General features: G+C 48.9%; 2 protein-coding genes, 1 long non-coding RNA gene and 3 other non-coding genes across 9 annotated transcripts; 5 read left to right on the forward strand and 1 right to left on the reverse strand.

The window, feature by feature from the left end:
- The first annotated feature begins 2035 nt into the window (after positions 1 to 2035).
- Positions 2036 to 2128, forward strand: LOC120693696. The gene has a single exon (XR_005683151.1). It is a non-coding gene; the product is annotated as a small nucleolar RNA snoR126 (small nucleolar RNA).
- Positions 2129 to 2426: 298 nt separating this feature from the next.
- On the forward strand, positions 2427 to 2519 carry LOC120693693. Its single transcript, XR_005683148.1, has one exon. It is a non-coding gene; the product is annotated as a small nucleolar RNA snoR126 (small nucleolar RNA).
- Positions 2520 to 2601: 82 nt separating this feature from the next.
- On the forward strand, positions 2602 to 2703 carry LOC120693692. Its single transcript, XR_005683147.1, has one exon. It is a non-coding gene; the product is annotated as a small nucleolar RNA snoR126 (small nucleolar RNA).
- A 2505-nt stretch (positions 2704 to 5208) lies between these two features.
- Positions 5209 to 8023, reverse strand: LOC120690214 (growth-regulating factor 9-like). Its single transcript, XM_039972793.1, has 4 exons — positions 7629 to 8023; positions 6967 to 7152; positions 6240 to 6552; positions 5209 to 5978 (listed from the first exon to the last, which is right to left on the reverse strand). Exons 1-4 carry the CDS (start codon positions 7861 to 7863, stop codon positions 5438 to 5440), a joined length of 1275 nt encoding a protein of 424 aa, XP_039828727.1. The 5' UTR covers positions 7864 to 8023; the 3' UTR covers positions 5209 to 5437.
- Positions 8024 to 10647: 2624 nt separating this feature from the next.
- On the forward strand, positions 10648 to 13265 carry LOC120687873 (zinc finger BED domain-containing protein RICESLEEPER 2-like). Its single transcript, XM_039969952.1, has 2 exons — positions 10648 to 12737; positions 12823 to 13265. Exons 1-2 carry the CDS (start codon positions 11132 to 11134, stop codon positions 12879 to 12881), a joined length of 1665 nt encoding a protein of 554 aa, XP_039825886.1. The 5' UTR covers positions 10648 to 11131; the 3' UTR covers positions 12882 to 13265.
- A 729-nt stretch (positions 13266 to 13994) lies between these two features.
- On the forward strand, positions 13995 to 20080 carry LOC120693216. Of its 4 annotated transcripts, none has more exons than XR_005682932.1 (4): positions 13995 to 14249; positions 15232 to 15301; positions 15500 to 15769; positions 19652 to 20080. It is a non-coding gene; the product is annotated as an uncharacterized LOC120693216 (long non-coding RNA). The 4 variants fall into 4 exon arrangements; XR_005682935.1 differs by having other exon boundaries at positions 19775 to 20080; XR_005682934.1 differs by having other exon boundaries at positions 15628 to 15769.
- Positions 20081 to 24421: the final 4341 nt, after the last annotated feature.

The raw sequence follows: 24421 nt of genomic DNA on the forward strand, positions 1-24421 counted from the left end.
AATCCTCGACGCTTGGACCATCTGGAAACTTAGAAATGATTGTGTGCTCAGCGGTGCTTCTCTTAGCATTTCTGTGGCTCTTACCCGTGCTAGGGAGGAAGCCCATTTGTGGAGTTTAGCTGGTGCTAAGGGGCTGCCCTTACACACAACTAGTGTTGTATAGTTGTTGTGCCTTAGGGGGTGGTGTGGTCAGGTCTTTCTTGAAAAGCACAGGTAATTAAGTTCTTGTGGGAATAGAGTGTGGGTGTGTGTTCGGGTTTATGTATAACTCTCTTCTTCTATTAATACAATAATACACAGCTCTTCTGCATGTTTGAGAAAAAAGAAAAAAGAAAAAAGTTAGTCCTGATTATCTTTATGATAATGGTTAATGCACTTAAGTTAGATTAATTTGAATAGTTCAGCCACACTTAGGTTTTCGGAAGTTTCTGGATGGCATCGGGTCTTGTGGCCACTGCAAAATGCCAACCCTAGATCGCCAAATCTCTCGCATAAATTCACCGGGCGCATGTCGGCAGCTAAATCTCGCCCAACGCCCTCCAGGCCTCCACCTTGCTGGGATTTTGAGCTCGGCCGTCATCTCTACAGATTACTAGGAGTTTGAGCTCAGTTCGTCGTGGAAGAGCATCTCCAAGAGACTTTGTAAAACAAATTGACTAGCTAAAAATAACAAAACTGGAGTAAAAATTAAATCCAACAGTCTCTCTAAAGTCATCTGCTCGTCATCTGGGTCGCTATCCATCCCCCTCCGTTAAAGCAAGTATTATAGTGGGTGAGAAGCTGGCGAAATTCAATCGGGAGGTGAGAGAAAACAGGAGTAGACGGTTCACCACACGCCAGCAGAAGCGGACGAAGAGAACTACTCTCCAGTCTGATCCGTCCACATCACAGCGTAGCATTAAATCTTGGTGGGGCCGCCGCTGCTGCGCGTGACCTGGCACTTCTCAGCCGGCCTGCCGGTGAAACCACTGACCATGTTTAGTTTCTAAAAAAATTTTGCACAGTATCTATCACATCGAATTTTCGGACATATATATGAGTATTAAATACAGTTGAAAAAATAATTAATTACACAGTCTAACTGATTAGCACCAACTGAATATTTTAAATCTAGTTAGTTTATAATTAAATATTCCCACCCACCCTTCGCCGAAGCCGCCCCCCTCCGCTTCGCCCCGCCGCCCTCCGCCGCACCCCTCCGCGCCGCGCTCCGCCCCACCGCACGCCGGACCCCTCCGCGCCGCTGCTGCCCGCCCGCATGCCGCACCCCTCCGCGCCGCGCTCCGCCCCACCGCGCGCCGGCCCGTGCGGTGCCGAGCCACGGCGCCGCTGCTCCGCCCTGCTGTGCGCCGGCTTCCGTGGTGCCGAGCCACGACACCGCTGCTCCGCCCTGCTGCGCGCCGGCTCGCGTTGTGCCGACCCACGTCTCCGGCTCTCCGCCGCCCCGCCGCTGCCTGGCACACCGCTGAGCCGCTTCACCGTGTACAGGCCGCCGCGCCCTGCTGCTCCCGCCGAGCTGGAGGCCGCCAACGCGGAGGTGCAGCTCGATTCGGCGGCGGGAGAGGTCGGTGTGAGGGGCTGGTCATCGCCGCCGCCCCTTCTCATCCGGCGAGAGCCGCCGCCCCTCCTCCTCCAGCGATGGCCGAGATCGGAGTTGGAGCGCGAGGGAAGGGGAGGACCTCCAGCGAAATTTGGCTAGCTAAATAGAAATTTGGCTAACCTAATTTAGCTTGTCTCTTGAAGATGCTCTAATACTGTAATCGATCGTATTTTCTTTTCCATTCACTCCAGTTGCTTCGCTTAATTATTATCGTCGTCGATTTATTCATGGTAGCTTTGGTCGTTTCCGCGAACTGTGCCTTCCAGATTCGATAGCCATGGCGTTCTTCATCGAATCGCTCCTAGATTAATTTGGGGTTCTAATAGCCGCAGCCCGACCAAACAATGGGCTTCTGGTTACGCACCCTTAAACATGCAATTTTTTCCCTCAATGTTATTTGGGATTTGGTGGTGAGCATCTGCGGTTGCTGCTACGTCGCTGTGACGACAAAAGGATTTGGTGATTCTGATTCTTAATGCCATTTAAGGACCAAATTGTGATGACCTTATTTGTGCGTGTCTGAGCCGATGCAGTGCAGCGTCCATTGTTTCTCAAGCTGTTTCTATTGTTTTTATTATCGCTTATCTTTATTCCTGATCAAGTGCTGAATATTCGAGGCAATTTGGTGTCTGATTTTTGTGTTCTGTGCGCTTGTCTGAGGATTTCCTACTTCTGTATTCGAGTTTGTTCATTGGATGGGTGATTCAGGGTGCAAATAGCCTTGTATTTCTAACTGAGAGGCTAAATGGCAAGGAGACAGATATTCTCTTCCTTCTCTGTGTGTCAGCTTGGATTCCTTGGTGGTGTGTCTTTGGATGTTCTTCCGTGGCTGGGATGACAAAAACATACGTTTCTCGATCCTGATACTTGGTGTGTTCAAGGACCAAACTTTGATGACCTTTGTGCGTGTCTGAGCCAGTGCAAATGCATGCTTTCCTTATTCACTGTTCCTAAGTTATCTTCTTGTTATGTTTTCCTCATGCATCCGTGTTGTTTTTGCTTGGCTGTGATGACAACAACATACATTTCTCGATGCTGAAACATCATTGTTCTTGATTGTTCAAGGACCAAATTTTGATGAGCTCTGTGCGTGTCTGAGCCAGTGCACCTTTATTCACTGTGTGAACAGTATGATCCTTATTTGTTATCCATGGTGTATCCATTCCGAACTCGGGCTCAATTATGTTTTTCTGGTTCACTTGTGGTGACAATTTGTCTATCAAATGATGCTAGTGGATGCATGTTTCCTGTGTTTTTTAGGTAGTTCAAACCGGAGTAGTTGCTCTGGTCCACATCATCGCACTGTTCTGAATGAAGATATCAGTATGGCACTACAAAAAAAAAATCCGTTATGCCAAAATGAATGTTTGAATCTTCTGAATCGGAGTAGATTGTTCTGATCCACTTCGCCAGTCTTGTATTATTGTCATGTCATGGTGATAAATTGTCATGGGCAGCCAGCAGGCTGCCACCGAGATGGCAGGCGTAGCCAGCCCAAGGGCCCACGCGGAACAGTACCGCGTGAACAGTACCCGTCAAATTAGATTAGATGGATTTGGTTTGTTAGGAAAGGAATAAGATAGATTGATTAGGTTAGGATATTACTTAGGGGTCAAGTAAGCCTTGCTTACAAGGTCAAGTAACCCTCTCTATATAATGAGAGGAGATGTATCAATCTAAGGAAGAAAGGAACAATGAAGAAACAATTCTAGTCCCCCTCAATCTCTCAAGCTCTTGGCAAAGCATAAGGCCTAGTTACCCCAAAATATCCATCTACATAACATCTGGTATCAGAGCTAGCCGGCGATCCTCTTCCACGCCGCCCGATCTATCCTCCCCGGCCGGCCATCGATCTGCGCCGCCATCTACCACTACCACAACCTATGCCATAGTTCCAGATGGATTTTCCTCAATTTGATGGGAAATCTGATCCGCTCGCCTTCATCAACCAATGCGAGACCTACTTCAACCGGGAGCGCATCATGGAGGAAGAAAAAGTGTGGATGGCTTCCCGTAATTTGGCGGAGGACGCCCGGATGTGGTTCCTCCAAGTCCAGCGGGATGAGGGCACCCCGGCGTGGCGCCGCTTCACCAAGCTACTGCACCTACGCTTCGGATCACCCCCACGCTCCAACCTGCTCCATCATGTGTCCCCTGCTGCCAACGACACTTCACGCCTCTTTGCTGATGTGTTCACACAGCTGGATCGCCTCAGGGCGCGTCTCCAGGCGAAGGATAAGGAGGACCGTGAATGCCTCGTGGCAGTACGCCTTCAGGCAGCAGCACGGGGATTCCTGTCACGCCGGCGGATGCAATCTCTGGAGAAGTCCGGCCGTGAACGCCTTGCTGCGGTGCGGCTACAGGCGGCAGCGCGAGGATTCTTGGCGAGGCACGCCACAAGGAAGCTGCGTGCAGCAATCCAACCTACCCTACTCGCTCCCGCTCACCATCTCCACCTACCGCCGCCGCCGGCAACCCTCTTCGTCGCGCCGACCACCCCTTACATCGCGCCGACCACTCCAGCTGCCGTCGCGCCGACCAACCCTTCTGCTGTCTCCAATTCGTCGCCACGGACAGCACCCACCATGCCTGATTTGGCCAAGCTCATCAACTCCCTCACCGCACCCACCAGTGACTCGAAAGGACAGGTCGCTGCCTTGCTGCAAGTGCTTTCTGCGTGGGCATCCTTCCCTGGTTCAAGGGGCTCAGGCCACAGCAACCACCAGGGCGACCAGCTGACTGCTCGTCTCTTCCCATGGGATCCAGGACGCTGTCGGCTCCTTCCTCGACCAGTAACTATCCAGCTCGAGGGCGAGCTGGGTCTCCAAGGGCGGGGGAGATGTCATGGGCAGCCAGCAGGCTGCCACCGAGATGGCAGGCGTAGCCAGCCCAAGGGCCCACGCGGAACAGTACCGCGTGAACAGTACCCGTCAAATTAGATTAGATGGATTTGGTTTGTTAGGAAAGGAATAAGATAGATTGATTAGGTTAGGATATTACTTAGGGGTCAAGTAAGCCTTGCTTACAAGGTCAAGTAACCCTTTCTATATAATGAGAGGAGATGTATCAATCTAAGGAAGAAAGGAACAATGAAGAAACAATTCTAGTCCCCCTCAATCTCTCAAGCTCTTGGCAAAGCATAAGGCCTAGTTACCCCAAAATATCCATCTACATAACATAAATACTATCATCGCTGTTCTGAATTATCAGATTAGTACGAGCAAAATAGCTATGGAAAGCAATCTCTTTCTAGCATTGAATTGCCATACATGAATTTATATGTTGGTACTATCTGTCATAAAGAACTTGTTTAGAACCCTGCATGATTGGTCTTGAAACATGTGATCTAAAAGTTATCAACTACCTTTTCAAGTTATTTCGAAATGAGTGACTATGTGGTTGCAGATGACTGTTTGTGGGTTAGGGTTTCCTACCACTGGTACTCTGTTACTAATCATTCTAATCCTATGGTGCTCTTGAGAAGGTAACTTCATCGTTTTAATGTAATAGTTTGATTTATGTGAAAAATGTGCGGAAGTTCAGTGGTCCTCCTGAACTTTTCAAATTAGAGCTGTTTCTTCAAGTTTTCTCAATGTAAGTCAAACCACTAAGCAGCTAACTAGTCCAGCAAGATATAATATGTGACAAAACTAGTTTAAGATACAAACAGATTCAGAATTACAGATAATTCAACTAGCTGAAAACTACAAAACGAAAGCAAAAAAAGTAGCGAGCATGCATGGAACAACTATCAAGGACTCAAGGTCATCTTAATGTTCGTTTCTGAGTCACTTGCATGGTGAGATATCTATGTCAAGCTCCTCATAAATTGAGGAGTCATGGTGAATGGTCAAGATTCAATAACCAACCATATGACCTAGATTCACACTTTTTGTTTGAGTCGTCATTATTCTTGGAGTTTGTTAAGATTTCGCCCAGAGGTCCACCTTGAGGCATCTCCCAAGAACTTGAGATGCAATCAGCCTGCACTTGGGTCATGTTAGGTATAAGGCAGGTTGTCTGTGGACCTTGAGTGGAGTGGTAGGAAGTTGATGAAACTAGCATGGAATCAGAATATTTGTTTCTCTCAGAATCCATGTTCTCATTCTTTTCCAGGCTGAAGTTTTGAAGAACTGACTGGAGGGATTCAGCATCATGCAGCTGTGTGGAGGAAATGCTCTTATGGATTGGCTGGTTTCTGCTTTCCCAGGCTTTCAATATTGTATCACTATGCACTGCAGGGCTGAACTTATCTGGTTTATTATGCTGCTTCAGTTGAGAGAGCAGGGACAAGGTGGGTTGTCGATTTGTAGAATTTAGCAATGGAGCACTGTTGTCTTCTGTTGACTGGTTTGCTTTCTCTTTGCTCAACATTGTCCTGCAATAAGGTTCAAATGGAAATTATTATGGCTGCCTAGTGCCAACTAAAACAACATAATTGTAAGGTTATAACATTTTGTGTTTCAGAGTATGATATTTTTGACACTTTTTTATTCACTTTAGCTACATTTTCTAAACCAGTCACTGATGTTCTCTCTTATGAAAAATAATCTGAAATCTTAAAAGTTCTATTAATGTGATGCACAAGTAATAAATAAGTAGTTCTGCTTCGTACAAGGAGATGTGTGAGGTCGTTTACCTGTTTAAACTATCTGTCCAATAGCTGACAGTGCCTGGCTTCGAGTCGTTAACTTTTGCCTTCTTCAAACTACCCTGTGACACAGCACATGGCAGCGAGCCAGCAGGTGCCTCTTTGGCGGTCTTTTTAGGTTGGTTTTCCACAGGCTTTCTTGAACGATGACGATTTCTGTTGATGTGCCGCTCACAGTACTTGTGATCAGCCATTGCTTCCTTGGAGCATCGCCATTTCTTTCCATCTGTTCGACGGCATCTTCCAGGTTCTGGATCAGAGTCTGCATTGGTGTACCCTTGATAAAGAGGTGTCCAGCTCACTGCATTGGAGAAGTATGTCAAGCTCTGATTTCATTTATATCGAGAACATTAATGTGGTTATCCTCTATGGCATAATGACTTGTTTGTGTACAGATTAATGACAGTATTCTGGTGTGGCAACAGTTCAAATTAATATCTTTGTAGCTCATGACATGCTTCTTCTTTTTTTGAAGAGAATGACATGCATATAATGAACTAGATGATTGCTAGTTTTAGATATTATCACAGTTCCAATATTTTATTCAACAGGTAATACTGCAAAGGTATCGATTTGTGCGAAGTGTCATTCAACAGGTAATACTGCAAAGGTACCGATTTGTGCAAAGTGTCTCTCTGTCTTGGTTCATTGAAAGTACTATAGTTTTTAAGTAGTTGATAAGAAAATGTAGCTTTCTGTTTCAGAATATGCATACCTCTATTGGATGACCTGAAGCTTTTACTGATTGAAATGAGCAAGCTGGAAGGTATTGGGGCCTTTGCATGGAGATACTTGTATATGAGAGCCTGGTGCTCCAGCTCCATCCACTGGGAGGGAGTAAAGGGCCTCTTGGTCCTGGATAGCAGGAAAGCCTGCTCATTTGGCCTTCCAAGATCCAAGCCTAGATGATGATGAAACAAGGAGAATATTTAGTCTGACGAAACCTGAAATGCTGAAGCGAGCAGCAACCTTATCTCCAGAGACGTGCATGGTGAAGGGAGTGCCAAGACAAAAGCGTAAAGGTGAAAAAGCAGGTGAAATGCTACAGGCAGCCTTGGCCTGGGAGGGAGGGGCCCAGTGAGCGGTGTAGTGCTGTGCAAATCCCTATGGCCGCTAGGCTAGGCCCCCCCTCCGTAGCATTCATGAGAGCTCATCAAGTTCCATGAATGCTGCACCTCTGTTCTCCTTTTACTTTTGCTTTTCTTTTGAACATTGCAACAGGGAGAGAGAAAAAATGGCAATACTTCTCTCTATCATGATTTGCAGAGAACATATCCATCCAAGAACATGCAGCCTAACATCTTTGTTCTATGCAGCTTACGAAACGAAGGAGGAATGGACAAGAAAGAAGGCTTGGTTGCTAAGAGGCGTACACACCTGAGGGCAATGCCTGTGCAGCCTTGGAGAACCTGAGCATCTTCTGCTCGTCAAGGAAGGGGGAGGGGTGGGAAGCCGCTGCAGCTGCTGCCTGGGTGAGGCCTGCTCGCTTGAGGAGACCCAGGTCGCCCTCCCTGGGTGAAGGCGCGGTGCCGGCGATGCCTTGCTGCAGCCCCATCACTTCTCCGAACTCCATGGCCGCGGCACCAGCAGAACGGAACTCGGTGGCACTCATTTGGGGGAGGAGAGGAGGCTCAGGCTGATGAGAGTGAGCGGAACAAAGGTGGAAGTGGTGCGCATCGTTGGGGACAGACAGCCTGGTTAGTTTTTGAGGATGGTGGATGGGGGGAGAGAAGGTGGGTGTGCTTTTCTGGTGGGAGGCAGAGGCACAGTCAGGGGTATGTGTGGTGGCTCTTTGGGGAACTAGGGGATGGCCCTTAAATAGCACCAGTCCTTTCTTTCACCCATTCTTCTGGCCTTGAGACGAGTTTTTCTGAAAGATTCTTTTCGAGAGGGTTTCCAGTTTTTGAGCCCAATGCCACCGCAAATGTTTCCTAGGGTTTTTTTATGACCGCCGGCGAGTACCACGGCCGGTGTGGCAGTGAGTTGTTAAAGCAGGATCTCAATCTCCATCCACGGGGGTAGTACCGTGATCAGATCCATCCGGATGGACGGCACTGCCTTTTGAAATGGTTTGGGCTTTCTTGCGAGGCCATTGGTGCATGTGAGCCGAGTGATGTGCTGTGCTGTGTGGTACTCGCTTCAACCTCAATCAAGGAAAAAGGTTGTGATGTAGTACTAGTAGAGGGGTACTAACTGCATCACTGTTGTGAGGTAATGAGGCGGATTGATTGGAGCAATTACGTGTGGGTAATAACTGTGAACAGGGCGGGTACGTGCGTGCGAGTAATTTCTATGAGCTAGTACCGGTACTTCTACTTCAGTAAGGAGCCCCTCTTTTGTATCCTTGCAGGTAAATACTACTGCTACTATGAGGAGAGTAAATGGCCGGGCTTGGAGCATGTGACGGGCGCAGGACGCTTGAGGGGAGATGTGACGCTCACACGCCGTAAACTGGGGCATTATTGACTCTGGGCTCTGGCCTCTGGAGAGGCCGAGAGGGTGAGACGATGGATCTTCAGTGACTGCTTTTTAGATGGTAAAAGACAAACATTCCCGTATATTTATAAAAAAAAAACATACTACATGCATATATTTAGAGATGCTTTCTTGGGCGCGAACGTGGTTTACTTCAAAGGCGTGTGTGTACAAGGTGTGCCTGCAGGAGTGCCCTGCAGGAGTGCAGGTGCACGAGTGTGGTGTGCATGTCTGGTGCTTGTGCGCGTCGTCGTTACCCTTGTGTAACCGTAAATGCAGACATATTAAAGAAGAGCTCGTAGACTTTGTGTGTAGTAGACTAGTAGTCAGGGTACCAAGGTGTAACATGGGGCCTTAAACCCGTCTGGAGAAGGCTAACTTGACCATTTAAGATAAGATGCTGAGGATAGGATGGCTGGAGATCTCCAGGTACCGCTACTAGGTAAGACTGACCTCAGCAGGTTACCTAGCAGGCGTGTATATTGTCCACGCTAGCAGCCCTTGTCAGCGACGGAATGGAAGTGGAGCGGCCCAAATTTGAAAACATCCGGCGGGAGCCTGTGTTGCTTGTCTTCTTACCTGCTGACATGCACAACTTCCACAAGAGCACCGTAGGCTGCTGAGGTCAGTCTAACCACCGTTTGCACTAAATGCGACGCCTTTAGGCCTCCTCCAATGATAAAAGTCAGCAGCTATCTATAAGCCAATAAATTTAGAGTCAGCGAGTAGCTGTAAGTTAGTATTGAATCTCGTGCAGTGAGAGAGAAGTACATTGAAAAACGTTATAGACTGACTGCTAACTTTTCGCTAGCTATTCACTTTGGCTACTATTTACAAAATAAAAAAACTATTTTTGCTAGCTTTAAGCTACTCCTTTGGAGGAGGCCTTAGTAGTAGTAGGCCTCTCTAAGGCTGGATAAAAAACTCGTGGCTCGGTAGCTCGCTTGGCTCGGCTCAGTAGTGGCTCGGCTCGGCTCGGCTCGTAGAAAAATATAAACAAGCCAAGCCAAGGTTTTGGCTCGGTCTTTTATCGAGCTGGCTCGAGCCGGCTCGCAAGCCGCTCGCGAGCCAAAACGAGCCAAGGCTCAAATCTAAAGCCGGCCCAAGTGCAAGTGCCCAACGGCCCAGCTTGGACTCGACGAAACCCTAAGCTCCCTCTCCGGCTGCTCTCCAGAGACTCCCAGTCTCCCACTCCCTTCCCTTCCCTCATCCCTGCCCCTGCGCGGCGGCTGCGAGTCGAGTCGACCTCGCCCTGTTGCCTCCGCCTCCCCCGACCTCATCGCCCCATTGCCTCGCCTGTCCGCCCGTCCCTGGCCGCGCCCGACCCACCTCCAGGCTCTAGCCCCTAGCCGCCCAGCGCAGGCAGGCAGCGCCACGGCCGGCGCCCCTGCGCGCCTCGCAGGTCGCGGCCGGGGGCCGGCGCCTCTGCGCCCTCGCCCCTCGCCAGGACGGCAGGACCTGCTTAGCGCGATGACGGCACCTCTAGCTGAGGCCCCCTCTCCTCGCAGCCATGGAGGAAGACCCTGGACACATTCCTGTTGCGCCACCACCGCCGCGAAGCTCTGAATCACGATCCAAGCGCATGAGAACTCGGATCCAAGTGCGGAGGGTGATTCCGGGCAACCGTGACCACCCATCCTCTGCTGCAACTCCTTCAGCAACCCCTTCTGGTGCTGGATCTGTATCTGTAGATAAGGTATTTGTTCTTTCTATGCATCTAGTGTTCTATTGCTAGTTTTGATTGATATGTTATTGTGCAAGTTTTGCTCGATCTGTTATACGTAGCCACTTAGGCATGTAGATAGTAGTGCAATAGAAAATTGAAATGCGTTGTTAGCTCTTACTGTATGCAGTAGTGCATTATTGAGTTTTATGTCTTATGGTTAGCAGGTGGCATTAGAGGTTTTGTCGGAGGAGGAGGAGGAGGAGAACAGCTTTGACCATGACGATGAATTATCTATTAGCCTACCTTCAGCTGATGGTGTAACTATAACTCAAGAGGGGATGGTGATGAGGTGTCAAAGGCAGAGAAGGGAAAGAGAGGAGCAAAGAGATCGAAGGCTGGTGTTCAATTGTCTCCTTCCAAGAGCAAGGCAAGTAGAGTAAAGCGGGCTGATTGCTGGAAGTATTTTAAGTTAATCAGTGTTGCATCAAAAAAAGAGTTTGGGGTCCAAATAACAAAGGCCAAGTGCAAGTTCTGTTCCAAAAGCTATGTGTACCATCAAGGGGGGGCAACATCACAGCTAAATCGACACCTAACCAAGTGCACACAATATTTGAACAAGTTGGCTAAGGCTAAGGCTAATCTTGCTCAAGGTACACTAACATTCTCTCCGGATGGCAGTTCTATTGTTGTTAATCCTACTGAATATGATCATGATCACACTAGACTTTTGATTGCTAAGATGATAATTGTCTATGAGTATTCATTTAGGATGGTAGAGCATAAATGGTTTAATATCTTGATGAAATGGATGAACAGAAACTATGAATCTATTGGTAGGAAGACCATTAAGAATGAATGTATGAAGGTTTATGAGTCTGAGAAAGAACTGCTCAAAAAGAGTCTGAGAGAGGCTGAATCGATAAGTTTAACTACTGATTTGTGGACATCTAATCAAAATATTCAGTACATGTGTTTGGTGGCACATTACATTGATGCTGATTGGGTCTTGCAATGTCGTGTCCTGAATTTTATGGAGTTGGATCCTCCCCACACAAGGATTGTAATAGCTCAAGCTGTTTTTGAGTGTATGGTGGAATGGAAAATAGAGGATAAGGTGATGACTATAACTCTTGATAATGCCTCAAACAATGATACTGCTATCACAAATTTGAAGGCAAAGCTTCTTGCTAGAAGGAACACAAACTTTGACTCCATTTATTTTCATGTTCGTTGTGCTGCCCATATAGTCAATTTGGTTGTTAATGATGGGCTGCAGCCACTAGAGTCTTTGATAAGTGATCTTAGAAATACAGTGAAGTTCTTTAAGAGGTCTCCAGCCCGTATGTACAAGTTTGTGCAAGTTTGCAACCAATATGCTATCAAAGTAGGAAAAGAGTTGACTCTTGACGTGAAAACAATGTGGAGTTCAACATACAAAATGCTAGATTGTTGCAATGTGTATAAGGATGCATTTGGTTACTATTGTGAATTAGATAACACATATGTGTGGAAACCTTCACAATCTCAATGGGAATTGTATGACAAAATTAGACCAATATTGAAAACAATGGCAGGAGCAACAACTGCATTTTCAGCATCTACTTATCCCACTGCCAATGTATTTTATCCATATATAATTCAAGTAAAGATTGCATTGAAAGAGGCACAACAGTCAGGTGATAGATATGTGATGAGTATGGCTGATGCAATGTTGGATAAATTTGATAAGTATTGGGAGGAAACAAATAATGTCATGATTATTGCTACAATTCTTGATCCTAGGTTCAAAATGAGGTACATTAGATGGTGCTTTGCTAAGATTTATGGCAGCTTAAGGTTTCAAAGAGAGATAGAGGACATTTATAAGGAGTTAGAAAGGTTGTACAAGAAGTATGAGACTATATATCGCCGCAAGTTGGGTGAAAGTGAAACTACCCCAAGCAATGCTCAATCATCCTCTTCTACAAAAGATACTAGCAGCTCATTGGCATCTATTATTCCAAGTGGATTCCAAACCTTTCTAGAATCTAGTGCTACAGAAAGTTCAAAATCAGAGTTACTTATCTATCTAGATGAACCAAATGTCTTCGTTGAAGAGAAGAACTTCAACTTACTCAATTATTGGAAGGTCAACACTCATAGATTTCCTGTGGTGGCTAGTATGGCAAAGATGTTCTTGGCTGTCCCTGCTAGTAGTGTGTCATCAGAGTCTACTTTCAGCACTGGAGGAAGAATTCTTGATGACTATAGGAGCTCTTTGAAATCATCAACAGTTCAAGCATTAGTTTGTGCTTCTAGTTGGATACGGGGTTCTCAGAGTTCTCCTATTATTTTGGTATGTGAATGTGTGTTGCTTATCTTCAACTAATTTTATTTATTGTTAATTTGTGCTATAAGATACTAATATTGGACTGTTTTTAATGGGAGAAGGTGATGATGGTGACATTGAGTCCGTGGAGTTTCCAAAATGCATAGTCGCTAGCAACTAGACAACTAGTAACTTGGTATTGCCACGTATATGTACGTAGTACACCTATGCTGCCATGATATTTCCATTATGTGCTGCTCATTACCTTATATTTGGAATTGTACATTTCTGTAAATAATTGCTGAACTCTTTTCGTATTAATTGTAGACTAATTTTGGCCAATGGAGTCATGGGGAGATGGAGAGATGGAGAGGAGCGGACACCCGATGACCTTATCACCTGAATAGGAGAAGACCTTATTATTTTGTTGGCTGCTACTGTTAAATTTTGTTTGTGTGAACTCCTGAACTCCTACACTTGAACCTATGTTGGCTGCCTTGGGCCTTGGCAGTGGCCAGTGGGCACCTTGACCTGGTTCTGTGACTGGACTGGACCTAAACAATTGGTCATTCACTCATTTGGACTTGCTGTTAAAGTGTTAAGTGTTATCTGTTATGTTCATATGTATTGGCAGATCCGCAGATGTGTTGTATGTGTGTTGGATACTTGTAATTTATATTGTTGCACCATATTCATATATGCATTTTGCTTGCTGGTGGCTCTAGGCTCTGGCTCTGCTAGTTGGCTGGCTTTTTTGGAGCTGGCTCGTGAGCCAAACGAGCCAGCTCGAGCTGCCAAACGAGCCGAGCCGAGCCTGACTTTCAACTCGGTCTGATAATGAGCCGAGCCGAGCCAGCTCGTTATCATAATGAGCCAGCTCGAGCTGAGCCGAGCCGAGCCGATCCAGCTCGATATCCAGCCTTAGGCCTCTCAATGCATCGAAGAGAGGACTCGAGAAGTAATCGCCACAGCAACAGCAAGAGCAGTAGCACTGTAGCATCTTAGCTTTGGGGCGCTGCCTACCGCGATGTAAGAAAGTAACAAAAAAGACACCTTCATCAGAGACGCGGAATCAATACACGTCTGTAATTTATTATTAGAAACGCGGGTCAACTACACGCGTCTTTGATGTGTTGGTTTCCCATGGATGTACGTGAAAAATCAGAGACGCGTGTAGTCAAAACGCGTCTGTGATTTTTTTGAGATGTCATCACAGACGCAGTTTGAAAACACGTCTATGATGAAGTAGTGTATATCGAACCGTTCTCCCATCCCACTTCCCTTTCACCTACACATGGGTCCCACCAGTCATTCCTCCTCCTCCCCCGCGAACCCCCCGCGTCTTCATTTCCGGAGGTCGGGAGGCGAACAGGCAACCGCTAGGGTTTCGTTCCCTGGGGACGCGCCGCCCTCCGACCTCCGCCTCTCCTCATCCTCCTCCGCTCCGGGATAAGAGACTCCCCTCCCTGCTCCTGGCCCCTCACGCCCTAATCGCGCGCCGGCCCCGGCTCGCCGTCGCCCCCATCCGGATCTCCGCCCCGCTGCCGAGGTGAGAACACGTGCGCCCGTCCGTCCACGGCTTGGCTCGTAGGTTGCTTGCTATGCTCGTTCCGTTCTGATTCGATTCGATCCGCGGGGGGTAGGTAGGTAGCGGCCTCTCGAGGCTTTGGATCCTGTGGTCTGAGCGTCCTGATCTGCGGATCTGGGCACGGTGCTGCTGGATCAGAGGTTCCATATCCTGGAGTTAATTTTGTAGGTGGTGGTTGTGATGTCGGCATAAGCTAGGGTTTGAATGGTTTCGGGACAGCTTGGCACTACAATTTATTGGGGTTGGTTCTGGTAGCAATCGCCGGATTGGGTTTACGTGGGGTATGATTCTACGTCAGATCGATGAAATTTTCAATCATGGAGAGTTCAACCTCGAGTCTTGTGTAGCTTAGCTTTTTAGGAACTGTTCAGATAGTGGGATTGGAGTTCTAATTTTCGAAACCCTAGCCAAATTGAGACTGAGATCTTGTTCCTTCATCTCCTGCAACGTTATCCCTTTCAAAAATCGAGATAGGCCAGGCATTAGCCTTTTCGATGTTGCATATTTTGTGCTAGATTTGGTTTCCCCACTTGTGATTAGTGCAAATCTCCCACTCCAAAGTGGGTGCTGTTGGATCAGGGAGATGATTTTTGCGGGTTCAGAATGGTTTCTTTACTAGGAGTCACCTAAGCTGCTGCAGTAGATTTGTTTCCAGATTTATGATTGTCTGATTCAGTCCTGTCCAGTGGTATGCCTTCTGCTCTTTATAGGTAGTTCTTATCTGTGTTTAGTTGCCTGGTGAGAGGAGTAGCTGATGAATTAGTGCAACTGAGATGTGATTCAGATTTCAGATTTTTTATATGTGGACTTGATTGCCTCCTGTGGGCCAGTAAACTAGATGTTTTCCGTGCTTCTGCTTATGGAGTTGAAGTTAGTGATGCACCGTAGCTCTGAAATTGTAGCATCTCTGTCCATTAACTAAACATATCTGAATTTCGTGCAGGTAAGCAGCATAAGAGCAGCATGCCCTGGTCACCAGATATTGACAACTTTTAGTGAACCTTGGTCACCAGGTTAGTAGTACAAGAGCAGCATGCATTTTTTTATATCTCTGTTCTGCGTAGTAGCATGTTGCTTGTTTACTTGAGTGAATATTCAGCTACTCATTACAGGACAAGTAACCTGAATGCACGAGCTAATACTTAAATCACTTATTTGTTTGTCTTGCCTTGATAAGTAGCTCTCATGGATTTTTCTTGTGTTCATGATAGATTGACAATAGCTACTTGGGTTGATCTCCTTGCAAGATAATTAGTGCTTGGTACTGCTTAGTACTGGTTAAATTACCAGTTTAACAAGTCTAGATGCCTATTGTAGTGAACTGCAATCTTTTTTTCAGGTTAAGGGATAGTGAATTGCAATTAAGTTGCTCTGGGTGCTTGGTACTGGATTCAATTTGCTGTTTTGTTCTAAGTTTTCCCTTTCCTGTGAGGATTGTACCTAAAATGGTTTCTTCCAAGAAGACGTTTGCTCGGAGAAAGGTTGGCTCATAACTGTCTGAACATTCCACAGCTTCAGTTAATTTTGATCGAACACTGAAGCGTCCCCTCGTAAGAGAAGACTTAAATGTGTTACAAACATCAGTCCCAGGAGGCTGATGACACATTTATTACATCAGATGGTTCATTACCGTACAACTCTACGCAGTAGTGAGCAGAGAAGCGCCACTATCACGAGGATTACAATCCACACACACGCAACGATATTAAACATAAAGAGAGTCATCAGAGTCTTGCGCCATGCAGTATCTCCTGCGGGTGACCCAAATCCATAGGCAAGGCTGGGTGCAGGACGGTACCCTACTCAACGTCCTCTGGAACGAAGTCTGGGTCTTCCTCTGTAAAAATTAAGAATGGGGTGAGTACAACGTACTCAACAAGTCCAACCACACCCACGGAGGGGGTATAAACAGAGTATAATGCACAGTGTAATTCAAGGATAAGGTTAAGGCTTACTTTTGCGGAAAGCAATACTTTATGCAAGGGTTCATTTGAAAGAAAATATTTCCAAAACCAGTTTTCTTGTACCGAGTAACACGAAGGGTTGATCCACACAGGATCCCAGTTTTAAGCTGCTACCGGACTCCTCATCCGCCGTAGCACACAGCACAACTGCCGGACACATCTCCAAAACAACTCACGCCAACCCATCCCACCATAAACACTAGTTATGTGACCACACCGTAACTCGCCTAGTACCGTGGGCACAGCTATTCGAATAGATTCTTAACTCTGCAGAGGTGTGCAACTTTACCCACAAGCGGGGTACCGCAACACGATCACCTTAGTGTCGGTGCAGATCCCAACAAAGTCATTACCCACCTTAGCTAGACCTGACTAGCCATCACGGGATGCACCAAGGGGTTATCGACCTATCACAGATGTTCTAACCGGGGCATACATCACACAGAGCTAATCCCTTCTCCTTGATCACCCGTTGCTCTCAGCTCTCCTGATGGCTATCAGACTAACTAGTGGGGTTTATGCTAAGCCGTTGCCCATACAACAATCGAGTGGTTTGCACGATAGTGGAGTTAGGTGAGATGACACACCAACTCGGTCCTTAGTGGTGACAAGATGGATATCTCCCGTCCTTGCTCTGCCACACAAGCACAAGCACACTAAACGTCAAATCACACAGAAATGTCATCCATCCCGTCTAGACTCATCTTTCGAAAATCCACTTTTATCCCTTCCCACACACGCACACATTTTCCTTTTATAAAACAGGTTGTGTTGAGTATAAGATCCTAAGCGTTCTAGCAGCGATTAACGTCCAAACAAAATCAGACATTAATCTAGGTGGTCAAGAAATGATTATAACAAATCAAGGGGTGGCTATCCAACCGTGTTTTCAGCAAGCAAAACATATGCAATTTTATAAAACAGGCCAATAGGTTGTGTTTATAAAAACTAGGACAAAAGCATGCATCAAAGGATGGGTTTGAACTTGCCGTCTTCGAAGCCTTTGGGGAGGTCCTGGTCGAAGCACTGTCCTTCGGGCTCGGGGTCGCGAAACTGGTCCTCGTTCGCTGGCTCGCAGTACTGCTCGTCAACGGGCTCTCCTTCGTTCACACCGTGGTCTACGACGCATACAAACAAACACACAATCAAGAAAAAGAAATAAAAGGTTTATCGTTGAGCTCGAATCGAAAATATTTAAGATATGGAGTTCGGGGTTGTTGAGCGTTTTCCTAATGTCATGGCCAAAACTATGACATGAGAGGTGTGGTAAAGTTTCAGATCGATCTGAGATTATTTGGCGCATGAAATGATAGGTTATATAAAGGTTTAGGGGTTAAATATGGGTCCAGGGACTTGTTTGTAAATATATTTGAGAAGGTAGGGGCTTGGTTTGTATTTTAGAAACTATTTGGGTTATTCTAAAAAGGGTCAAGGGCTCACTTAGAATTATGTTTATATGGGAAATGGTTTATTTGGGAATAGAAACTTAGACAGGGTTTCTATTGAAAAGGGGCAAAAAGGTGGAGGGTCTCTTTAATAAATAAAAGAGAGGGGAGGGGGCTTTGGGCTAATATGCCCCCCTTCTTCCTCCTCCCTCCCGAACAGAACAGGGGAGGGGGATCGGGGCGTCGACGGTGCCGATTCCGGTGGCCTGGGGGCTCGGGGGTGGCTGCGGAGTGAGGGAAAAGGGAGAGGGGAAAGAGAGGATCCGATCCCCGGCCTCACCTCGTGCGGAGGTGGCGCGTGGCGGCCTGGCCGCGGCGGCCAGCGGCGGCGGGTGGAGGTGCTAGCGGCGGCGGCGCTGCAGCTGAGGAGAGGGGGCTAGGGTTGGCGGTGTGGCTCGTGGTGGTGGGGATGTGAAGCTCGAGGGCGACGCGATGGTCCCTTTATAGGGCAAGTGAGGCGGTAGAGGGCGGGGTGCGCCAGTGGCGACGGCCGGCGAGCGGCGCGAGCGCCATTAATGGCGATTGGAGCCGCGGCAGCCTGATTCGCGGCGGCACAGGGGTGACATGACCCCTCGGGCAGCGGCGAGCGGTGTGTCGCGCACTGTGGCACGTGGGGGGGTCGGGCGCTGTGCTTGGCGCGAGCGGCGAGGCGGTGGCTCTGCGGCGGCGCGAGCGGCGGGGTGCCGCACGTGGGAGCAGCAGTAGGGCAGGGGCGGCGCGGCGTGCGGGTGCGCGCGCGTCACGGCTCGGCCGTGCGCGTGCTCGAGGGCAAGAGGGTGGCGGCGAGTGGCTTGGCGGGGTGCGGTGCGCGGCGAGCGGCGCGGCAGGCGTCGCGGCGTGCATGCGCGTGCGGGGACGGGGCAGGGGGAAGCAGCGTGCGGCCGCGTGCGCGCGAGCGGAGCGGGGAGCACGCGCGCAGCAGCAGTGGCTTGAGCAGCGAGCGGCGCGGGCAGCAGCAGTGGCTTGCGCAGCGAGCGGCGTGGGCAGCAGCAGTGGCGCGCGGGGCCGGGAGCAGCGAGCGGCGCGGGCAACAGCGGCGGCGTGCGCGTGGCCGCAGGCCCATGGGGTCGGCCAGGACGCGCACTGCAGAGTGTGGGGCAAGGGCAGCGGCGGTTTGAGCGGCGCTCGGGAGCGCGCGGTGCGCGGCAGAGGTGCGCCACGGTGCGCGAGCGTGCGCGCGCGTGATCACACGTGGGTGTGCGTGGCGCGGTGCTCGGGCAGGGGAGGTGTGCGCGCGGGCAGGCGGCGAGCCGAGCGCTAGCAGGGAAGGCGTGGCGTGCGGGCTGGGCAGGCGGGGCGCACGGCCAGGAGGCGCACGCGGGCAGGCGGCGTTCGGGGAGGGGCGCGCGCGGGAGTGGAGCAGAGGAGGGAGAAGTGAGAAAAGAAAAAAAGGGAAAAGAGGGAAAGAAAATGGAGAAAATGAAAAGAAAATGAAAAAGGAAAAGGGAAGAGAGAGAGAAAAAAAGAGAGAAAGAAAATAGAAAAGGGAAAAAGGAAAGTGAAATGGGGAAAAGCAAAAGGAAAGAGGGAGAGGGGGAGTGAGTGCGCGCCGGCGGCGATGGCGGGGTGCGCTGGCCAGGGGAGGCGTGCGCGGCTGGGTGCGCGGGCCAGGGGAGGCAGTGGCGCGTGCGGCCGGCGCTAATCGCGGTCGGCGGTTGCGCGTGGGCGACAGGCCGCCGAGCGGCGCGGGACGGGACGTCGGCGAGGAAAGAGAGAGAGAGCGAGGTACGGTCGGCGAAAAAGAAAAGATGGACACGACGAATGGAATCAGATGTTGGAACGGCGAAAGATTCTGGGAAGGTATTGGGTTTATAGATAACTGAGCTCAACAATGAAAAAGAGTTTTGAAAAAAAAATATGTTTAGCGTGTGATTTATTTGGTGAATTTTTCGGGTCGTTACAAACACATAAATATATAGCTCAGTTATCACCTGATCATTATTTTTTGATGCAGTCGGTAACAAAAGTTCGATGCCTTATCTCCACGCTATCATATCTCTGGATTTTGTATTTCCTCTTTGGTTCTGTTTAGTGAACTGAATGCTTGAATTTATATTTGAACTTTGTGGTCTTGTAGGTTAGGTTATTTCATGCCTTTGCAGTTGCAGCTAACTAATCATCTACAAAATGATTATTCTTTTGGCTACCAGTTCAATAATTATTGAAGCTCATTTGAAGTTCATGATGTTCATCAATAGTCATTTAAGCAGAAGTCCCTGGCTGGAAATAAGGATGCAGATTAGATAATTATGGTGACTTTAGAGATAGTTGTCGATTGATATGAATGACTTCAAAAGATTGTGTATGTGTATGTGTATCTGTAATGTATATATGGATAGATCCTATATATTTGTGATGTAAATAAGACCTATTTCATGTCCTATTTTTCTTTTTTTTGTTTTTTTAACTCATCATCACAGACGCATTTTCTTGTAGCCACGTCTCTGATGTGGGTCATCATAGACGCGTTTTAAACAGCGCGTTTTTAACTAGTCGATATGCATCATCAGAGACACGTATTTACTAGATGCGTCTTTGATGTGATCACATCTCACAGATGTGAATTTACAGACGCGCGATTTTCTGAGTCTGTGATGAGGTTTAAAAAGTGTCTTTAATAAGGTGGAGTTTTTTAAATTTTTAAATTATTTTTTTTCCGATTTATCAAAAATATATGTCGAAATTTTTTTTTGCAAAAATGTCATCCTGCCGCCAATTCATCCGGCGGAAGGTAGGTGCCGCCGAATGAACCGGCGGTATGGTTACTGTAACGACTTCCAGAGGCACTGTAGCAGATTACCGCCAATTGAACCGGCGGTTGCTGCAGCAAAATCACTGTAGCACATTTTCAAAAAATTATAACAAATTCATATGGATTCGGATGGAGATAAAATTTATACGAAAATTATAGATCTCGACGAGATCTACAGCTTTGTAATTCAAATTTTTTTTATTTAGAATCATTCTAGTGTTTAAATAATCGACACAACATTTAGATCTAAAAAATCAGATCTAAACAAGTCGTGCTGGTCATCGGGAGTTACAGTGATTTGCTACGCTTGTTGTAATCAGATCTAAACAGCTTGTTTTTAACTGGTTGCGTCTCTGATATGCATCATTAGAGACGCGTATTTACTAGACGCGTCTTTGATGTGGTCACATCACATGGAAATCCGCATTGTGATGCGTTGTTATCACAGACATGAATTTACAAACGCTCGATTTTCTGAGTCTGTGATGAGGTTTAAAAAGTGTCATTAATAAGGTGTTCTTACATAGTGGGCCGCCTGGTGGTAGGCTCGCAATCACGACGCATCCTACTCCAGAGATACGCTACAGCCCGGCGCTGTGCGCCAACAATGGCGATGGGTCCGGGCGGCCCGGTGGAGGCAAAGTACGGCGGCCGCTTTGGCAGCGCACAGGGTGGGGTGCAGTGCAGGGCCATGCCATGGCATCCATCCGCTGCCGCTGCGGGGCGGTCACGAGGTAGAGGTGACGCTTTTCAAAGCCCCCCCGGCTTCATTCATTGCCCGCCGCGCGGCGCGGCCGGTTTCGCGTCCGTGCCGCTGCTGCCGCGACCGGGAAGCCGGCGGGGGCGGGCGAAATGGTTGGGGGCGGGAGCACGCGGGTGGTAGGGGCTATTCACTCCAGGTCCAGGGCTCCAGGCCCAGGGAGGCGCCGGGCGCGCGCTCGCCAGGCGGGGACGGAGGCGGAGCGGATGGACCAGTGGCTCCGACTCCGATCCTCTTGAAAGCTGGAGCACACATTTTGCCGTGGCAGTTTGCTGCTTCGGGAGCCCAGGTCCGGCCGGCGGCGTACGTGCCTCGGCGGTGCCTGCATGCTGGCTGGCTGGCTGCTGCCGCGCTCTGGCGAGCAGCCAAGCATCATGTGAGTTGCCAAGGGGGGGCTAGGCTAGGCCAGGGATCGAGGGCATTCTTCGGTCGGGCCGGGGTCCCCGTGGCGCACGCCGCGGCTGGAGTAGTTTCGCTGCGGCGGTCACGCTCCGAGGCCAGGAGTACGTACCTGCGAAAGCGGTAGGGGCACGCGTCGCTTTCGGCGGCATTTTTACGAAGGAACGGCGTAGTTTGGCTGTAGCGAAAAACAATGATGCAGCTGCAGGTGGCGTCGACGCTGTGACTATCTGTGAGGGAGCGATGCCACGTACGCGGGACCTAGCTGGGCTGGCCTGGCCAAGCTGGCTGTTATATGTTGGGACGGCCCGGTCAGCGACCCTAGTATCTGCGAGGGGGACCGCAGCAGGACAGGCAGGCCAGGGGAGATTTGACGCAACCTCTGCAGTCTGCACGGCGCGCTTGGATACACGCCCCCCGTTTTAACTCCCCCTTTCAATTCCCGCGCCTTGCATTGCAGGATGGTACCTGGTACGTATATGTATACGATACGTACGTACGTGGCGACGGCGACCCACGAGCCATCAGTGCGATGTGATCGCTCGTGGGTGCCTGCCGCCTGCCGGCAAGCACGCAGCTAGCGGGGCCTGTCGTCCCTGCTTCTTCCCCTCCCCCCTGCTCGTGCAGTCGTGCTCGACCTTGGTGTCGTCAACGAGGCCGGGCGGGCGGCGCGGCCGCGTAAATCGGTACGGGACTGTATCGGCGCCGCGCCCCGGCCGGCGTCAGCGTCGTCGATCGATCTCGGCAGGATCGCGTCGCGTTGCGAGCATCTGCCGCGTCTCCGACAGCCGACCGGGGCACTCGGCTCGGGTGCTCGTACAGTACGGTGGTGGTTCATTCATGGGTTAGTTTTCAATTGGGTACTTGCTTTTCCTCCGGCGCCGAGTCCTCGGCCATTTGATTCGAACGACGTGTGGTTTGACGCCCAGGCGGCCTCCTGCTGACGACCTGATGTGTGCTGCTCAGGTCCGGCCCTCGGCAAAGTTAACGTGCCGCGTGTGCACGGTTCCACGTGACATGCCAATCAGCAAAGCCAGTTGGAGCGTGCATCAATAATATGATTACTTTTGATACAAAATTTGCAAAACTGGACAGTTTTGGACGCAGAATTTGCCAGTGCGATGTGATTCCAAAGCTAGGGTTTAGGGGGCTCTTCTTTCCTTCATCCTCCCTCCTCTTCTTGCTCCCCAAAATTCCGATCCTCACCTTTTCTTCTTACTCATCAAAATTTGTTCGGGCACTTCCATGGGAGCTAGGGTGGTAGGGGAGCAGGAGCACAAAACAAACGCTACGGCCAGAGCGCTAGCTCCAGTGCTGCACCTTAGCGTTCTGATGGTGCGGCGTTGCCGCGGAGGCGGCAAGCGCAGCCATGCTAGTCCTCGTTCGGGTCTATCACGCGCCGTTGTGGCCGGGGCGAGAATGCGCGCACACATACGTGGCTACGCGTAACGCCGCGTACGCATACGGAGTAGGCACAGACCATTAGGTGCTAGTACCTACTACTAGGTAGCATCTAGTCAGGGGCGGAGGACCTGTTATGGCGAGCTATGGCGCTCGCCATACCTTGTTTGGCGCGGACACCCCTGCAAATAGCTGGTCTCCGCTTCCAAGCTGGCGTCCGCCCGCCATGGATTGGCCGACGAGGTCCTGGAGATAGATTCAAGGCTGCAGAAAACGATTCGATGAAGAAGAGAGGCAGCAGGATAGTGGGCCGTGGGCTCAGTGACTGCTTGTCTTATTTCGGCTTCTATTCTTGCAGCCCATGTAAACTTGTGGGTCTGCTTGGCGGTTGGGGCCGCAAGCCGGCGTGTGAGTGTGCTGCTAGCCGTCAAGTTCGACATGAGAAAAGATGAGCAGCGCAGCCATCCTCTGTCCGCCGATGACGCAGCAGCACGCACATACGTGCCCCATACGCACATTCACACCCCTAATCTCATGACTCTTTTAATCTTATTTAGTATTCCCTCCGGTCTTAAATATAAGTCGCGTTTGAATTTTTTTCAAAACTTTGATCATTCATTTTATTCAAAAAATGTATTCAAACACATAAAAAGTCATGCTCAAACTAACCTTAGTGATAAACCAATTCACAACAAAATAAATGATAACTTGTAAAAAATTTTAAATAAGACGAATGATTAGAGTTTTGAAAAAAAGTCAACCACGACTTATGTTTAAGACCGGAAGTAGTACTTTATTGCTTTAGTTATTTAATTGTTATTGATTGGCTGGTTAATTTAGCAAGCACGGCAATTTCACATTTATCAGATCACATCTTGCATTTACATGTGTATAGGTGTTTTTGTTTAAATCTTACTTTGTTGATTTAAGTTTTCAATTTCGCCATACCTCGATTTTCATCCGTCCTCCGCCACTGCATCTAGTAGGACTTCTGTCCTAGAAATAATGCAACTATAGCATTCCTCACACAAACCAATAAAACAGGTGAAAAAATACATGTACTCTACTTTCTTGTTCTCCAAGCGTGTTTTTTTTTTCTGAAACGGTGGCGAATCATACTGCCTGTTCGCTTGTTCTGCGACGGTGGGAGCCTGTTCGCTTAGGGTGCGTTTGGTTGGAGAGCGAGGTAGAATGGAGCGGTTCCATTCCAGATTGGAGGAATGGAGTGGCTTCGTTTTTATGTTTGGTTGGAGGGATGGAGTGGCTCCATTTTCTGTTTGGTTGGAAGGATGAGCATTAACAGACTTCTTATTCCGTTAGCCCCCGTTTGGTGGGACCCACATGTCATGCACTGGTCTTCTTCCTCCCCTCCCCTCCGTGAGCCTCTGCACCCGGCGCACCCGCTGCCCGCC

Source organism: Panicum virgatum, chromosome 9N, assembly GCF_016808335.1.
Source record: "Panicum virgatum strain AP13 chromosome 9N, P.virgatum_v5, whole genome shotgun sequence".
Taxonomy (NCBI): Eukaryota; Viridiplantae; Streptophyta; class Magnoliopsida; order Poales; family Poaceae; genus Panicum; species Panicum virgatum.